The following is an 18,971-nucleotide window of genomic DNA, read 5'->3' as shown; positions in this document are numbered from 1 at the left end:
GGAGGAAAGAAGAGGTTGTTAAATTCTCTATAGCTGGAGTTACAGGCACTTTGAAACTTCTGATGTGGTTGTCTTCTTGGTTTTGTCACTTCCCAGCACTATTCCTTCTAAAGTCTGTGCGATTGGTAAGTATATATTTGTACAGATTTAGAAAGCGTGTGCCCAGTAGGCATGAAGACAGTGTAACAGTGGAATGGGTGGAAGTGCATAGCTCAGAAGCCTGGGTCCCCAGGGTTGTGACCCCTAAGTCACTTAAGTAGGAGCTACCTACTCCTACATTTGCATATCGTGCATTTCTTAGGTGTGCTCTGTTCCTTACAGGTAGTCCTCATGAGGAAGGATTTCCAATCTTTTTACCATCTGACTTCTTTCATATGTTAATATTTTAAAATGTTTTTATCAGCATATATTAGTTTTTTATGAAAATGAGTCTCATGCATCTTTATACATGTATGTAATGTGTTTTGAACATATTTAGGTTCTCTTGCCCCTTTCCAACTCTGAATAATCCTTTTCGTAACTAGTCCCCCTTCTACTTACATGGTTTGGTTTTTTTCCTGTGACCCAGTGAGTTTCATTAGGGTAGGGTTGTCTTTATAAGAACACCAGTGAAGAGTTTCTTTATGGGAACATGGGCACTTACCAATGGTTACACCACTGAAGAAATCCTTTATGTGCCATTAACTGTGTAAATCCACAGAGAGGATCTCCAGGTTCTCCCTGCTCTTCCATGGCAAGGAGTTCATGTGGTGGAATTTTGTGCAGGTCTGGTGCAGGAAATCAGTCATAGCTGTTGTGTGATTTAAATTTTTTAATAGGGCTGGGTTATATATAGCTCTAGAGGTAGAGTAACTGTTGAGCCTTGATATACAGCAACAGCAAAATAGAAACCTAAACACTATGCTATGGGAGGGGGTTGAATTTCCTTTGTGGTGATATAGATAGATCCTTTAGTTAGGCCATTGTTGACATTAAGCCAGCTAACACATCAGTCTAATTCTTCAGTGATTATTTTTATAGATGTGTGTATGGTATATTGTAATAACACTTTTGGGATAATAGGTTATTTATTAGGCAGTTTTCTACCATCATAACAAAATACCCGAAGCTGTACTTTATAAAGAACTGAGATTTATTTTCCAACTTTGGAGACCAAAAGTCCCAATTGCATAATTGTCCTGGTAACAGGCTCATAGTAAATGACATGATGGTGGTAGCAATTTTGAGGAGAGATCACATGGCAGGATCTAAAGCCAGAGGTTAGGGAGAGTTCAGGACAGGGTTCAAGCTGACCTAACTCTTGGTCTTCCTGCCTCCACTTCCCAAGTGCTGGGATTACAGGCCCATACCCAACTACTCTTATACTTTTCTGTGAACCCGCCGTTTGGAGAGTTGACCGAGAGAACTATATTAATTCTTTCCTAGGGTAAATCCTCCTTTCATGTCCTAAACACTTCCCAGTAAGCTCCATGTTTTGGTGGGTGTTTTTGCTGGCCTTAAATCTGGGATCCTCCTGCCACTAGGTCAGGCTCCTTCACATTTTGTTGCTGTTTTTCAAGACAGGGTTTCTCTGTGTGCTTTGTAGACCAGGCTGGCCTTGAACTCACAGAGATTGTCTGTCTCTGCCTCCCCAGTGATGGGATTAAAGGCCTGTGCTACCACTGCCTGGCGTGTTTACCTCTTAGTAGTCCCAGCACAACTACACTGAGGACCAGGCTTCTGACACAGAAACTGTGTTGGAACGACACACTTCTCGTATCAAGCCATAGCTGGTTAGTAGGGAGGATCCACTGGATTTTCTGACTGAAGATTGACATACCCCCCCCCATGTTGTTGGCAGAGTAATCTTTTAGAACTGTCCCCCCCTTAGTTATTATTAAAAACAACAACACAAAACAGTTGCACAAATAGATTACAATTTTACTTTTAAGTGTGTGTTTTTGTTTTGTTTTGTTTTTTTCTTCAGTGTATGTTAGAAAGTCCTACTGTATATTGAATGTTAAAGGAAAAGTAAGCTACCATTGTGAATTCAGCGTCTTGGTTAGGGATAGTACTTGCAAGTTGGGAATTGACCATCATCATTATTATCATTTTCTCTTTTGTGAGAACCACCTCTTTTCATCCATACGAATTAAAGAAGTTGTTCGTTTGTTTGTTCTTTCCCCAGCTTGCTGAACTAAAGCAAGAATGTCTTGCTCGTGGTTTAGAGACCAAGGGAATAAAACAAGATCTTATCAATAGGCTCCAGGCGTATCTTGAAGAACATGGTGAGTACTTTGTGGAGGGAACATGATGTGAGTGAAGCAATAAGTTTCAAGCTCTGACACTCAAAAGATTTCTTCCTTTCTTAGGTCATTGGTGATGTAAGGTCTAAATTAACAACATCAAGAAAACTTTTAGAGATGGCCATGGTGGCTCATGCCTCTAATCCTTGCACTTGGGAGGCAGAGGCAGGAGGATCGCCTCAAGTTCAAGGCCAATCTGATTTGCAAAGTAAGAGTCTATCCAAGAAAAAAAAAAAAAAAACCAAAAAACAAACAAACAAAAAAACCAAAAACACAAAAGGTACTGTTGGCTGAGCAGGATGTGGTAGTACATGTCTGTAATTCAGTACCCCATAGGCAGAGGCCTGAGAATCAGGAGTTTGAGGCCAGCTCATGCTACAGAGTGAGACTCTGTCTCAACAAAACAAGACAAAAATTTGTGTATTAAGATATTTTTGTTTTATACTAAAGAGATAGGATCTTGTCATGTTGCCTCTTGGCTGTGATTATTTTACCGTGTTATTTAAAAATCTGCATGGAGGGGCTGGAGAGATGGCTCAGTGGTTTAGAACATTTGTTGCTCTTGCAAAGGACTTGGATTCAAATTCCAAGCACCCACATGGTGGCTCACAACCATCTGTAACTCCAGTTCCTGGGGATCTGATGCCCTCTCCTAGGGCACATGATGTATATACATAACATGCAGGCAAAATACTCCTACATACAAAAAGTAAAACAAGTAATATTTTTAAAAATTAGCCAGTCCTGTAATCCCAGCTGCTTGAGGCTGAGGCAAGGGAATCAAAGTTTGAGGCCCATTTGAACAACTTGGTGAGGCTATACCTTAAAAAAAAATACATGTATTCATATATGCCTATATCATACATACATACATACATACATACATACATACATACATACACACACACATGTATAATGCTGTCACTAATTTAAGAGTTTGAAGGTATTGGGCAGTGGTGGCATGCCTTTAATCCCAGCACTTGGGAGGCAGAGACGGGTGGATCTCAGTGAGTTCAAGGCCAGCCTGGTCTACAAAATGAGTTCTAGGACATCCAGGACTGTTACAGAGAGTCTTTAAAAACAAAAACAAAACAAAACAAAAAAAAAAAGTTTGAAGGCTTTAATTTTAGCCTATGTTGTGCAAAAGTTCTCTAAATATGTTTGGACTATCATTGTTTACATAGCTAAGTGTTTATCTTTCACAATATCAAAGACAAGTGTCTGGACCCTTCAAATCCTAAACTAGGTAATCTCTGGTTCCTCCTCAACCTCATATCCCCCAATTCTGCCTTGAAAATATAGAATAGCGCTCCTCTCACATAAGGTGCACATCATCATCCCAGTTTGTACACATCTTTCTAAATTGTATTTATTCTCTTTTATTCCCATTCTTCATTTCACTTCCTTTCAATACTCTGAGACATCTATTCTTATGTATCTGATATATTCAAGGTACGTTTAGGGGTAGGAGAGATAAGGGCATTTGCTGTGCAAGCATCAGGACCTGGCTTTCTGCCAGCAGACTAGCTCCAGGTTCAATGAGATATCCCATCTCAAAGGAATAGGTGGAGCACAGTTGAGCCGAGCACCTTACAGCCCCACTGGTGCACGTGTACACATATATCCACCACACCACACACATAGTCTTACAGACACATGAATCAACATATAACACAGGTTGCTTAGTACAGTATTTTAATTTCTATCATTGGTAATGAGTTCACAGCCTTTATGTCTCATCTATGTCTATATTTTCTTTTAAAGTTGTATATATGGGAGATCTCTGGAGGTGGTCTAGTGGGTAAAGGGCTCTTGCTGTGTAAGCATGGGAACCTCAGCTGTGTATCTATGCAGGGTTCTAACCTCAGCCCTGGGGAGTAGCAGTGGGTAGATTTCTGGGAGCTTAATGTCTGGAGAGCTCCAGGTTCAGGGAGAGACACTGTCTCAAGGGTATGGAACAGACCATGTCAGAGCAGGATGCTTACCTTTTCTGAACTCCACACATACATAGGTGTACTCACCTACATACATACTCACACACATGCACAGAAACAAACTAAAGCTTGTATCTGTGGCATGAGGTTTTGTGGTTATTTGCTTTATTCATTCCATTTCTAAAGTGGCATTCTGTGATACATAGTCACTGCATTAAAATTTTTATATTTATGTGTATGTTTGTGTATATGTACATATGCCTTGGTGCACATCTAAAAGTCACATGACAGCTTGCAGGGTCAGTTTTCTTCTTCTATCATGTGATCCTAGGGATTGACTTCATGTTACTAAGCTTGGTAGCAAACATCTGAGCCATCTCATCAGCCGAATCACCACGTTTTTTGTTCCATTCCTTGATAGTCACCTAGCGGATTTAATGCCATTAGTATGTAATTATATATAGTACTATATATTACAAATTAATATTTTGTAATATTCTCTTATGAACTGTTTTTCTCTATGTGCCTGTGAAATTATATAGTCTATATCCAGATTAGGATTATAATGATTATATGTCCACAAATGTATAAATACTTAATATGATTGAGCACTACCAACTTGCTTCCTAAAATTGCCTTATAAATCTATATTCTTCATTAGGATATGGTGACTCTTTTCCTTTTTTGTTCTTTTTGTTTGTTTGTTTGTTTGTTTGTTTGTGGAGACTGAGTTTCTCTGTGTTACAGCCCTAGATGTCCTGGAACTAGCTCTGTAGACCAGGCCAGGCAGGCCTTGAACTCAGAGTGCCTCTGCCTCCCAAATGCCAGGATTAAAGTGTGCGCCACTACTGTCTAGCCAGGGTTCTGTCCCCTCCCTCCCTCCCTTTCTTTTTGTTTTCCAAGACAGAGATTTTATATGTGTCTAGAGAGTTGGCTCAATGGTTAAGAGCACCAGCTGCTCTTGTAGAGGACCCATGTTCAATTACCAGCACCAGTATGACAGTTTATAACCATTTATAACTCCAGTTCTGGGGTATAATGCTCCCTTCTGACCCTTGAGGACACTATACACATGTGCACAGACATATATGCAGGCAAAAACACTCATATGCATTTAAACATTAAGAGAATTAAAAGAGAAAAATGTATTTTTATTGCATTTGTGAGGGTGTGTGCCTGTATGTGTTTATGTACCATGTGTGTACCTAGTGCCTGAGGAGGCCAGAAGAAGTCCCCTAGACCTGGAGTTAAAAAAAAAGATGGATATTTGTGAGTGATCATATGAGTGCTAGGAGCCAAACCCAGGTCCTCTGCAAGCGCTCTTAACCACTGAGCCATCTCTTCAGCCCACTTCTAGGGTTCTTTTATTTACACAAACCTGTATTTGGCATTATCCTATCAAGCAGCGACCTAGTTTTGCTGATTTGTTGGTCTTAATATACTTTTCTCCATGAAGAAATTTTAAATGTCACTATTTAAACTGTCTTTGTTCCTGATTCTGGGTTTGGTTTTTGCCCACAAGTGCTAGAATTACAGGCATGGGGCTACCTTGTTGGTTTTAAACACAAATATCTTTGTCATTAATCTTTTATGTTTTTACCCTTGGTGTTCTTTAGTAGAAGTGCATAGTTTTGAAAATAATTTTTTTCACCAATGTGGGGTGTGTGTGTGTGTGTGTGTGTGTGTGAGAGAGAGAGAGAGAGAGAGAGAGAGAGAGAGAGAGAGAGGGGGGGGGGAGAGAGCACTCGAGCACATGTGTATGGATGTCTGAGGAGGCCAGTAGAAGCTGTTAGATTCCTTGGTGCTGAGGTTAGTGATCAACCTCTTTAGTACCATTTTGTTTGTTTGCTTATTTTTTAAAGAACTCCTTCCCTACCTGCTACTAAATTTCTTGGTGCTTTGCTTATTGGCCACTAGTGACTAAGGTAAAACATTCTTTCTCTGTCTGTCTGTCTCTCTTGCTCTCCCTCTGCCTCTCAGTTAGTTATTCACTAGAGATCAACCCTGAGTATTGTTCTTAGGAGCCATCTACCTTGTCATTTTACTTAGGCTCTGTCACTGGGATCTGGCTCCTCTTGGCCCTCAGGTCTGGGATTACAAGTCTTCCAACACCATACTTGAATTTTTATGTGGGTTCTGAGAATTGAACTGAGTTACCAATACACAAACGCACACCTTTTATATTGCTTATTTGAGACAGGGTGTTATATAGCCCAAGCTGGCCTCTGTAACTGAGAATGGCTTTGAGTTTAATGATTGTGTTGCCTTTATTTCCCAAATGCTGGGATTACAGGGCATGCACCACTATACCCTGTTCTAATTAGTTTTTAAATTAATTTTATAGTGTGACTTAAGTACAACCTAATTGCATTTAGTTATTCAGTTCAGATGGAGTTTAGTTTTATACTAACATTTGATAAAGATCTGGTTTTATCTTCTGCAAATATGGCTTATTTTGTAAGGATTGGATCTGCCATCATTTTTAAATATAATTTTGGGAAAGCAAAGAGTTTGTAATTTTACTCTTACCATAGTGATCAAGATGGTTTTATAGCAGGACTTGACCTGAATGTTTTGTTGTTCTTTAGCTGAAGAGGAAGCAAATGAAGAAGATGTACTGGGAGATGAAACTGAGGTGAGTTGGGAAAGGTTAGTCACTGGATTGATAATGGTCATTGCTTTGGCTAAATTGTTTATTGTCAGTCCTTTGAGTTTTTAGGTGCCTAAGAGGAATCAAAGACTGGTTCATTTTGGAGTTCTTAGGTTGTCTCTTGATGGATATTTCTTTATTTTCCTAATAAAATGTAATTAATGTTTTTGAGCTAGGGTCTCATAGCCCAGGCTGTTCTCACATTCACTGTGTAGCTGAGGATAACCTGAGCTGCTGTTTGTTTCTATTCCTGCCTCTTGAATGCTGCCATGCCCAATTTATCTTTTTTTAAAAACTTGTTGTTGTTTGTTTGCTTTTTTGTTTTTGGAGCCAGGGTTTCTCTATGTAGCCTTGGCTGTCCTGGAACTTGCTTTGTAAACTAGGCTGGCCTTGAACTCACAGTGATCTGCCTGCCTCTGCTTCGTGTGTGCTACTGCTGTCCAGCTTAAAGTTAATTATTATTGTTATTGTTTCTTCACAGGGTCTTACTGTATAGTCCAGGCTGGTCTGGAACTCACAGAGATCCTCTTGCTTCTGCCTCTCAAGTGCTGGCTCTTAATGGATATTCTTGATTTATGCTAACCATGTTCTTTCATTTTGTTTTTAGGAAGAAGAACCAAAGCCCATAGAACTTCCTGTTAAAGAAGAAGAACCTCCTGAAAAAGCTGTTGATGTGTAATTATTCCTTTTTAATAATCTGGCTTTTTGGGGGGTATGCAAGAGACAGGGTTACTCTGTGTAGCCCTGACTGTCCTGGAACTCTCTTTGTAGATCAGGCTGTTCTTGAACTGTCAGAGATCCACCTGTCTCTGCCTCCCAGGTGCTGGAACTAAAGGCGTACACTACCACACCCAGCCCTTTTTAATAATCTAAATAAGAGCAGATAGTTCTATTTTTTGTTGCGCTAGTGTGGAAGATGATGTCAGGTGTCTTCTTTAATCACTCTCTACCTTAGTTTTCTTTCTGGTGTTTGTTTTTTGTTTTGTTTTGAGGGAGGGTCTCACTACATAGCTGTGGCTGCCCTTGAACTCACAGAGATCTGCCAGCTTGTGCCTCCTAAGTGCTGGGATTACAGGTGTGTGCCCAACTCCACCTAGTCTTTGAGATAGGTCTCTTACTGGCATGGAGGAGCTCACTCATTTGAGCTGAGTGACTGGCTAGTGAGCCCTAGGAATCTCATGTCTTTACCTCCTAGTGCTGAGCTTTTAGGTACCAGCTCCCCACCTGTCTTTTCACAGGGAGACTGGAGCTTGAACTCAGTCCCTTGGGCTTTGGGACGTTAGGCATGGTGATGTCATTAATTTTGAGACTGGGTCTTCTATTTAGCTCAGCAAGGCGTAGAACTCATAGTCAACCTGCTCTGCCCCTTGAGTGCTGCTATTACCGGTGTGTGCCAAAAGCTTTGTTAAGTGCATTTCGTTATAAAAGGTAGTGTGTGAACCTGGGTAAAGGATGTGAAGACACTGATGTCCCATGTCAATGCTCATCAAAGGGTGACCAGCTGAGGAGGAAGGAGTTCAGTAATGAAGCAGGTAGGATGAACCCTTCTGTGGACAGTCAGCCTCTCTCCTCAGCCATTCCTGTCATTGCCCAGGGTCCATGAACACAGTGGCCATGGTGGCAGAGATGAGGGTTATGCGTGGGCTCAACAGCATGCATTCGCCAAGGCTGTCGTGGCTACAGCTGCTGCTGATTCCCAGATCTGCCAACAGCAGAGACCAACACTGAGCCCCAGATATGGTATCCATTCTCTGGGGTGACCAGCCAGCAACCCTGTGGCAGGTGGATTACATTGGACCCCTTCCTCTGTGAAAAGGACAACTCTTTGTCCCTACCGGAGTGGATATTTGTTCTAGTTATGGATTTGCTTTTCCTGCACGTAATGAAGCCAAAATCACCATCTGTGGACTTACACGGTGCTTTGTCTGCTGACATGGTATCTCACACAGTATTGTTTCTGACCGGGGAACTCACTTCACAGCCAGAGAAGTGCCATAGTGGGCCCATGACCATGGAATCCATTGGTTTTACCTTGTTCCCCACCGTGCTGAAGCAGCTGGCCTGACAGAAATATGGAATGGCCTTTTGAACACAGTGCCAATTAGGTGGCAGCAACATGGAGGGCTGGGGCAGGGTTCTCCAGAAGGCAGTATATGCTTTGAGTCAATGTCCAATATATGGTACTGTTTCCCCCATAGTCAGGATGCATGGGTCCAGGAATCCGGGTGGAAACAGGAGTAGTTCTACTCACTACCACCCCTGGTGACCAACTAGGAATGTTTTTGCTTTCTGTTCCTACAACCTTAAATTCTGCTGGTCTAGAAGTCTTGGTTCCAGAGGTGGGAGTGCTCCTGTCAGGAGCCACAATAAGCATTCCATTGAACTGGAAGCTCAGACTTCCAGTTTGGGCTTCTAATGCCCTTTAACCAACAGGCTAAGAGGAATAACAGTGTTAGGAGGGGTGACTGATCCAGATTACCATGGGGAAATTGGATCGCCTCTCCATAGTGGAGGTAAGGATTATGTCTGGAGTGTAGGAGATCCTTTAGGGCATCTCTTGGTACTACCATACCCGTCGATTAAAGTTCGTGGGAAGCTACAACAGCCTAATCCAGGCAGGATGACAAAGGGCATAGACCCCTCAGGAATGAAGGTGTGGTCACTCCTGCAGGGAAAGAGCCAGGACCTGCTGAGGTGCTTGCAGAGAAGAAATACAGAATGGGTAGTAGATGGTAGTTACAAATACCATCTAAGGCGATATGTTCTGTTGTATTTTGTTAAGAATGCATTTGTAGAGATATTTGTGGTTTTTTTTTTTTTTCAATTTAACATCAAGAGAATATCAGTGGTTATCATATTTAAGTTTGAGGTACTAAAAGGATGTCCCTCAAGGGACATTGCCACCTATTCTAAATTTATAATGTGTTTGCATTTGCACATGGGATAGATATGTTTAGGTGTTATATGACCTATTGTTTTCACTTGGAAATTAATCATGATATAAGGAGATATGATTGTCAAGTTGATAAGGGGTGGACTGTGATGGCTGCTTGGTTGTCAGCTTGACTATATCTGGGATGAGCTATAATTCAGAAATGGAGGGCACACTTGTGATCTGAATCTTAAGGTTGGAAGACACAGGCTTTTGATCCTGATCTTGAGGTGAGAAGACACACCTTTAATCTGGGCCACACCTTCTGCTGTGATCCAGTATAAGGACAGTGGAAAGAAGAAGAGTTCTTTTGTTCTTCTGCTGCTTGTCTTCCCCTTGTTAGCACATCCTCCCTTCTCTGGCATTGGAGCCTAGCTTTTGGGATTCCAGCACATACAGAAGACCAGCTGAGACAAGCAGCCTCGTGGTACTGAGCAACTACTAGATTCTTGGACTTTCTGTTCATAGCTAGTCACTGTTGGATTAGTTGGACTGCAGCCTGTAAGTCATTTCAATAAATTACACACACACACACACACACACACACACACACACACACCTGTGTGTGCGTGCGTGCGTGTGTGTGTGTGTGTGTGTGTGTGTGTATGAGAGAGAGAAGGAGAGAGAGAATTTTCATCCTATGAGTTCTGTGACTCGAGAACCCTGACATTGGGGGAATGCTTTTTGTATGTGACTAGATGAATTAATCAGTGAAGAATGGAAATCTCCTATGAATACTTTGAGTGATGTGATATGTATTTATTGCCTGAGTTTATTGTGTCCAAAGGAATTGGTATGTAACATGAGCAAGTTTGCTCTTGGGTTCCCTTTTTACTTTAAGGTCTACTGTAATGATTGTTTTTCAAGATGTGAACATGGAGACTGAGATTATAATTTAGTTATAGAGAGCTTGCCTAGTATGTACAGAGCCCTGGTTCAGTCCGCAGCAATTCGTAAACTTGATGCACTGTTGTGTGTTTATAATTTCAGCATGAGAGAGGTGGAGGCAGAGGATCAGAGGTCAGAGTCATCCTCCAGTACTGGAGATACTGTCTCAAAAACAAAAAAAAAAACAAATGAGAATGTGAAAGCCATTATCTGAAGTTGATGGAGAAGACTGCCTCTGCCTTCCTCTTTTCTCCCGAGCCTTGGGATGTGTGCCGCCATACCTGGCTTTTGCCTCTCTGTCTTAATCAGGAAAGGTCACAGAACTTTGTTTAACCTGAAGTCTAATTTCATTAAAAGAACAGTGTTTTGGGGCCTAGTAGCCTATGCCTTTGGTTTTTTTTTTTTTTTTTTTTTTTTTGTTTTTCAGACAGGGTTTCCATAGGCCTGGCTGCCCTGGAATTTGTTACATAAACCAATCTGGCCTTGAATTCCCAGAAATCCTCTTGCCTCTGCCTCTCAAATGCAGGACTTAAACATGTGTTGGACCATGTCTAACTGTGGCCATGGTTTTAATCCCAACACTTGGGAAGCAGAGGGGGGCAGAAAATACAGGCTAATCTGGGTTACAAGATGTAGCCCTGTCTTCAGAAGAGAAGTAAGGGAGTGTGTAGTGTACATCTGTAATCTCAACACTGGAGAGGTGGAGGCAAGAGGATTAGGGGTTTGAAGATAGCTTTGACTTTATGTGGGAAGCCACATCTCGGACAGCAACAATGAAAAATGCAGTGAGTCTTGGTGAAATTTCTTAAACAGTCTGAATATTCCTAAGCTGATTTGAATCCCTTATATATTCAAAAGAAAATCTCTTTACATCATCTTTGGCCTGAAGTTATGTGTAAATACACTTCTATTTCTAGTTTTAAGAGCTTTTTTTTTTTCTCCCGAGTCAAGGCAGTTAAATATTGTAGGGCTTAGTTATGGTCAGCAGGGGGCATCTGTTGCTTGCTTGTTGGTCTGAGGACCTCCAACAAAAGGATGGAGGACAGAGTCAGGTCCTGTTCCAGAATTGCTTCCTCTGAAAATGTCATTAAACCATTACTACCTTTCAGGCCATCAAATGGGAAAAGTGTTTGGGATATTGGAACAAAAGCTGCCCATGTCTCTAAATAAGGGACCTTAATGAGACTGGTTATGACCCACGGTTTTATGGGAGTTGTTTGCTGGAGTTAATGCCCTTCCATTTATCCTGGGGACTTCCGAACTTTGTCTCCTGCCCCTGTGGTCCCCTTCTTTTGTTTTCTCTTAAACCTTTTGACCAGTAGCTCACCATGTTTTCCTAATTCAACACCCCATCTCCTTGGCCTTTTTTCTTCCCACTTCCTGTGGCGTTTTTATTTGTTCTGCTTTGGCTGTTTTAGCTAAGGCTAAAATCCCACGGGAGCAATAGGGACTTAAAAAAGAAGGAAACCAGGGTGTGTACATTACTGGCTAAATATTGTGATGAAAGTTGAAAGCATCTATTTAATTGAAGGTTGAAGAGAGAGTTTTTAGTTCAAAAGTAACTGTAAAGTTCATAAAAAGCAAATGGAATGATTTAGTCCCTTCAGCCCAGTACGTTTAGCTTAACTTCTTTGCTGATTACTTTCTTAAGCCTTAAAGTAGCTTAGTTTTATTTCAATCTTTTCCTCCCAGTAGATGACAGTTCAAGAAACCAGAGTTCTTGTGGACTTAATATTTCTTTATATTAGGGGTGGTAAACACATATGGGGCAGAGGTCATGACTCAGGTGAATTTTCACACATTTCTAAGGTTTTGGTTTAAAATAGCAGTTTTCTGATTTTTAAAAGATCTATCTTTTCAGCTGGGTAGTGGCAGCGCACGCCATGAATCCCAGCACTCAAGAGGCAGAGGCAGGGAGATCTCTGAGTTCAGGCCAGCCTAACCTGGTCTACAGAGCTACACAGCGAAACCTTGACTAGAGAAACAAAAACAAACAAACAAAATCTGTCTTTTACAGGGCATCAGAAAAGAAGGTGGTAAAGATTACATCTGGAATACCTCAAACTGAGGTAAGCATTCTTAGTATGGATCCCTCTCTCCTCTCGTTCTTTTGTTGTTCATGGGGTGGGGTTGGGGATGCTTGAGTGCAGTGGTGCACAAGTGGAGGTCAGGACAATTTCAAGAGTTTGTTGAGGTGGGGGGGTCTCTATCTCTCTTTAAAAACATTTTTAAAAATTCAAAATTTTTATGTGGTGCTTGTGGGTGCATGCTTGTGTGCATGTTTAAGACAAGTTGGAGGGATTGGTTCTCTTCTAGCATGTGGGTTCCAGAGATCAAACTTAGTCATCCAGCTTGGTAGCAAACCCACTGAACTGTCTCCCTGGCCTATTTGTGGTCTCCTGTTTCTGCAGCTGTTTGTGTGCCTCAGGCTAACTGGCCCGTCCCTCGAGCTTCCAGCAGATCTACCATCCTGCACTGGGAGTGTTTGGTTTATAGATGTGTACTAGCACATTTTACGTGGTTCTCTTTTTTATGTGGGCTCTGGGGTATTCTAGTTCAGGTTATAAGACTTGCACAGCATGCACTTTCACCCATTGAGTTCCTGTTTTTGTTTTTTTGAAACAGCATCTTATTGTGTAGCTTAGGCTGGCCTCAAACATAATCTTTCTACTTCAGCCTCCTAGGTGCTAGGATTCTAGGAATGTGTCACTATGCCTGGCCATCTGTTTTTAACCCTTTCTTCTATCTGCATCATTTGAAATGTTTCATTTAGGGCTGTTAAATTGGCTCTGTGTGTAAAGGTGTGAGAAAGGAGCACACTGAGTTACATGTGCTGTAGCATAGATGCATACAGCCATACATGTATACAAAATTAAAAAGAAGTACATGTAAAACATTGATCCATAGACAAATTCTCTATTGACAATTGATGTTTCTTTCTCTACCTACTCAGGAAAATACTTTGGCTGTCATAGTGAGTAGTTATCTTTAAAACTGTCATCTGTTACATACACCATTATGGTCTTAATAGTAATTTTACAGGCATAGGATTAGAGTTTGAGCAGATTGTGTCTTGGAAAAATAAGAAAAGCAGTTGTTCCCTTTAAGTTGGTAGTTGGTGAGGGTGAAATTTCTTTGGAATCTTCTTTCAAGATATATGAAAACAGGTTTCATTTGAGATCTCTTGTTCAAGAGAGGGTTTTGTTTGTTTGCTTTGGTATTTTGAGACAGTGTTTCTCTGTGTAGCCCTGGCTGCCCTGAAATTCACTCTGTAGACCAGGCTGGCCTTGAACTCAGAGATTACCTGCCTTTGCCTCCTGAGTGCTGGGATTAAAAGTGTGCACTGCCACTGCTCTGCTCAAAGTAGAAATTTACTAAATTATTTTAGAATTCAGTGAAGTAGTGTTTTTTAACTGTTAAATTGCATGTCCTGGAACCAAGACGTTTTTTTATCTTTTTTTACAGAGAACCAAATACAACTTTTGTGTTCTGGGGTTTGTTTTTGAGAATGTGAACATAATAATAGTGTGGGTGTGTGCGTGCATGCTCGAGTACTTTCTAGAAACAGTTGTTGTGCTAAGCCTAAGGATGGATACTGCTAATGTGTCGGTGTTTTCAGTTAGACTAAGAAATGACTAACTTTTTTTAAAACAAGAAATTACAGTTTTCTCTTCATCTTTATTTACCATCACTTAGAGAATGCAGAAGAGGGCTGAACGATTCAATGTACCTGTAAGCTTGGAGAGTAAGAAGGCTGCGCGGGCAGCTAGGTGAGTGTTTCTAGCCCTTTGAACACAAGGTGGAGATATTATAAAGATTCAGGTCAGATCTTCGTTTCTAGACATCATTGTTAATTTTAAGTGGAGCAGAGTTCTCACTAAAATTAATGGACATAGTTTGGGCCAAAACATTTCTGCTGATTTGAATATAGTAGCTGTGTATTGGGTTTTGTCATCATCAGTTGGGGTTTTTATGATAGGTAAAAGTCAGGAACTGACAGCTGCTCCTGAGTCTAAGGACTTCTTTTAGTATACTCTTGGACTCTTGGTGAGAAGGAGAGTAAACTGAACCTTTTTCATGGGGTTGTTAGAATTAGCTAATGATTGCAAAGTTTGAGATCACAAGGAAGACGTGTCATGTACCCCGACACGGACACAGACAGCTAAGAGTGTGAACAGCTTCCTAAAATTCAGCTTGTCTTTGCTTCCTACAGGTTTGGAATTTCTTCTGTTCCAACAAAAGGTGAGAATATTTTCTTTCTGAGAAAGTTTACTTCTTTGTTTTTTGTTTTGTTTTGTTTTTGATAGTAGATTTCACTCCTCCAAATAAAGTAAATTTGTTAGCTCTAGAAGCCCTTAAGAGTTGTAGCATTTGCACGTCTAAGACAGCAGGCATAGTTAAGAGAAGGTTCTGAAATCATGAGGAAGGGGAACTCAGCACTTGTCTCCCTTCCTAGGACATCTGAGAAATTTCTAGTCCTTTGTTACTTATTTCTGTGTCTTATTAGCATGACATTATGGTGCACTTTTTCAGTGCTCTAAACTAACATAAGTGCTAAAGTAAAGGAGACTATAGTAATTTCACAATTTTACATTTATGGATCTAACAAAGAAGTAATCTTTGATATACTTAGACTTAGCCATAAAGCTTGTGTTATTATCATAGATATTGATTAATAATTGGAAAAATATATCTAATACAGGAATAATTAAGTGTATACTATAGTATAGTAGACTATGTAGAATGTTAAAGTGACATTTTAAGGGCTGAGGAGGTGGCTCTGTGGGTAAAATGCTTGGGAGTTTGAGCCCCAGAACGCGGATTTAAAAAACAGCAGGATATGGTGGTGTGTACTTACAGCCCTGAGCAGGCAAAGGCAAGGGGTATTCCTGGGACCTTCTGGCCCGCCATCCTGCCTAATTAATTAGTGAGCCTTAGGCCAATGAGAGTCCATCCCTTGTCTCAATAAAAAAAAAAAAAAAAACAAAGTGGATAGAGTCTGAGGAATCATGCCTCAGGTTGTGCTAGGGACTCAGGGTCCCAGTTGCAGTTTGGAACTGATAATTATCATTGTGTTTAGTGGTACTTACAAGTAACCCAAGTTCTTGAGGGTGGACAAGTGGGCGAAGGAAGGTTTGGGGTTTGAGGTCATCCTCTGCTGTGAAAATACTGTGTTAGTTGCTTTTCTGTTGTGGCAAAACATCGTGATGAAAAACAACTTGAGGAAGAGTTTATTTTGGCTAAGGGTTCCAGAAGGTTAGGAGTCCACCATGGGGTAGGCACATAGCATAGAGAGTGAACTAGAAATAGGCTAGGCTTTTTTTCCTCAAAGCCAGTCTCCAGTGATACTTCCTTCAGCAAGACCACACTCCTGAACCCCCTTAAACACCATTTCCAGCAAGGGACCAGGTGTTCAAATGTCCTCGTTTTTAGGTGACATTTCTCTTTCAGACCACCATACATATAAACAGTATGTAATTCACTGGAGTTCTTAGTTTAATCATAGGTTTTTGCAACATTACAGCGAGTCTGATACTTACTACCCACAAAAGAGAATTTTTGTACATATCATCAGTCATTCTTCATTCCCTCTTCTACCCCAGTGCTTAATTTACAATCTTTTTCCTGTAGCCTCCCTGTAAAATTACACATCTGCACCACTGGGTCTGTTCTGTATGCTCATTTGTTTATATTTTCAAGACAAGGGTTTCTCTGTGTATCCTTGTCTGTCCTGGAACTGTCTTTGTAGACTAGAATGATCTCGAACTCAGAGATCTACCTGCTTCTGCTTCCCAAGTGCTGGGATAAAGGCCTGCTCCACCTCCACCCGGCGTGTGTGTCTTCCCTGTTTGTGAATAAATAGTCCTTTGCCACTGAACATCATTCTCTGCCTAACACGTTTCCAGGATTGATATTAAAGAATATTTCATTTCTCTTATTGCTTATAATACATTCCATTATATGGATATGTTCTAATTTATTTAACCAGTTATCAGTTGATAATTGCTTATTGCTTTCACTATTTGTCTGACACAATTAATGATGCTGTGAATATTTGTCTTTAAGTTTTTGTATGGGTGGATGTATATTTTTCAGTTTTTTGAACCCATGTCTAGAAGATAACTTACGTGGAGTTGGTTTTTTTTCACCTTTACTTGGACTCTGGGGATGAACCTCCAGGCTTGCGGAGCAAACACATTTCTTTACCTGCTGAGCCATCTCACCAGCACCAGTGTCAAATTCTTAATAACCACAAAAGAATCTGGAAGTCACTTATAAATTCTGTTTGTAGGTATTGTCCTATTTTGAACCAGTTAATTTGATTTTGAGACAGTCTCAGTATGTTTAAGGTTTTTATCTTGTGTGTCATGTTTGTGCTTTTAATTTGATTTGAAGATTTGATTTTATGAGTTTTAACAATAATAAATAATTAAACATTTTTCCCCCTTAGGTCTGTCATCTGACACCAAGCCTATGGTATGAAATCTTTTTAACTCTTACAAACCAATCTTAATCCCATGTAGTTTTAAAGATAGAGTCTTTGCCAGGTTAGAGGAGATTCCAGGTTATGAGCTTGGTTGCTGTTTCCAGTATAGTGTGCCTTGAGTTTTAAGTGTTTGAAGTTTGGGGAAGATAGAAAATTTGCCACATCTTCAACTTGCTATAACATAACCTTCTTTCCTACGAGCCATCAATTTGAAAGAGTATGTAGATTTTTGTTAGCTAAAAGATAACCCTCAAGTTTTAGGCCTTACAGCTTTTGGTAGTGCCTAATTTTTCATTATTTATTTGTTTGTTTATTGAGATAGGAGTTCTCTGTGTAGTTCTGGCTGTCCTGGGACTCATTCTGTAGACCAGGCTTGCCTTAAACTTGGAAATCTACTTGCCTCTGCCTCCCAAGTACTGGGATTAAAGGTGCACACCACCAGGCCTGGCTTAAAAAACAAACAAACAAACAAACAAAAACCCACTTTATTTAAGGTTTGTTTTTGGAGACGGGCATGCCACAGTTCCTGTGGTGATCAGAGGACAGCCTTGTGGAGTTGGGTTTTTTCACCTTTACTTGGACTCTGGGGATGAACCGCCAGGCTTGCGGAGCAAACACCTTTCTTTACCTGCTGAGCCATCTCACCAGCATCAGTGTGTCTGGCCCCTTTTTTTTTTTTAAGATTTATTTGTTTGTTTTATGTATGTGAGTGGTCTATTTGCATATATATCTGTAAGCCAGAAGAGGGCATCAGATCCCACTATAGGTGGTTGTGAGCCACCATGTGGTTGCTGGGAATTGAACTCAGGACCTCTGTAAGAGCAGCCAGTGCTCTTAAGGGCTGAACTGTCTCTCCAGACCCACCCCCCAGTGTCTGAATCTTAATAACTACAAAGAATCTGTGAAAGCAACTTAATAAATTCTATCTATACTGTTTTTGTTGTTGTTGTTAAATTAGTCAGTTAATTTTTTGAAACTGGTTCTCTTGACTCCTCGGCTAACTTGGGTCTTGCTTTTAGCTGAGGATGGTCTGAACTTCTGGTCCCCTGCCTCTGTCTCTAGAATGCTGGGACCCCAGTCCACGCCATATGGTACTAGGGATCAAGCCCAGGGTGCATGCTAAGGAGGTACTTTACCAGCTGAGCTACATCGTCAGGCTTTTGTCTCTTAAAAGCCAGGCATGGTGGTGCATACCTTTAATCCAGCACCTGGGAGGCAGAGAATCATAAAATTCAGGGTCAGTGGTCCACATAGTAAATTCCAAGCAAGCCAAGGCTACAAGGTCAGATGTCATTTAAAAATATATATATATATATGTGTGTGTGTGTGTGTGTGTGTGTAAAAATTAAATATATACACAGTTATATGTGTATATATATAGTTATATATACATATATATGAGAGGAAAAAAATGTAGAACTAGAGTAGTATTCTGAACCATTGTGGTGGCTACTTAGCATGTTTTAAAAATAGAAATGTGTTGTGATAAAATAAATTATTCAACTCTGAAATCCTGCTGCAGTTAGTGTCATAACTGAAATATTTTATTACTCTTATGTTCTGAATAGTCACATCAAAAGAAAAGAATTGAGTTGAGCAGTATCATTTGTCTTTTAAAGCTGAGAAATTTGTCTTTGCTTGAAGATAAAATTAGGAATCACTTAGCAGAGTTTAGGCTGACAGTATATGCTTGTCATCAGCATTCAGGAGGCTGAGGCAGGAGGATTGCTGCAAGTTTGAGGCCATGCTAGGTTATGTAATGAGTTTAAGGCAACTTGGGCTTCATAGTGGGAGG

The 18,971-nt window shown here is 40.6% G+C and overlaps 1 protein-coding gene across 4 annotated transcripts in view; it reads left to right on the top strand.

Moving 5' to 3' along the window:
* Sarnp (SAP domain containing ribonucleoprotein) overlaps positions 1-18,971 on the top strand; it is a 48,187-nt gene that overhangs the window by 7,482 nt on the left and 21,734 nt on the right. For 3 of the 4 annotated variants that reach the window (XM_051176022.1, XM_051176019.1, XM_051176020.1), the window contains 8 exons: positions 2,168-2,267; positions 2,352-2,493; positions 6,808-6,854; positions 7,477-7,544; positions 12,707-12,758; positions 14,386-14,459; positions 14,903-14,931; positions 17,141-17,166. In XM_051176022.1, coding sequence (XP_051031979.1) covers positions 2,265-2,267; positions 2,352-2,493; positions 6,808-6,854; positions 7,477-7,544; positions 12,707-12,758; positions 14,386-14,459; positions 14,903-14,931; positions 17,141-17,166 — 441 coding nt within the window. In that variant the 5' untranslated portion in view covers positions 2,168-2,264. The remainder of the gene's footprint in view (positions 1-2,167; positions 2,268-2,351; positions 2,494-6,807; positions 6,855-7,476; positions 7,545-12,706; positions 12,759-14,385; positions 14,460-14,902; positions 14,932-17,140; positions 17,167-18,971) is intronic. The other variant, XM_051176021.1, reaches the window with a different exon arrangement.

Source organism: Phodopus roborovskii, unplaced genomic scaffold (assembly GCF_943737965.1).
Source record: "Phodopus roborovskii unplaced genomic scaffold, PHOROB, whole genome shotgun sequence".
NCBI lineage: Eukaryota > Metazoa > Chordata > Mammalia > Rodentia > Cricetidae > Phodopus > Phodopus roborovskii.
Note: the sequence above shows the minus strand (reverse complement) of the source record. Positions and strands in the feature narration are given on the sequence as shown.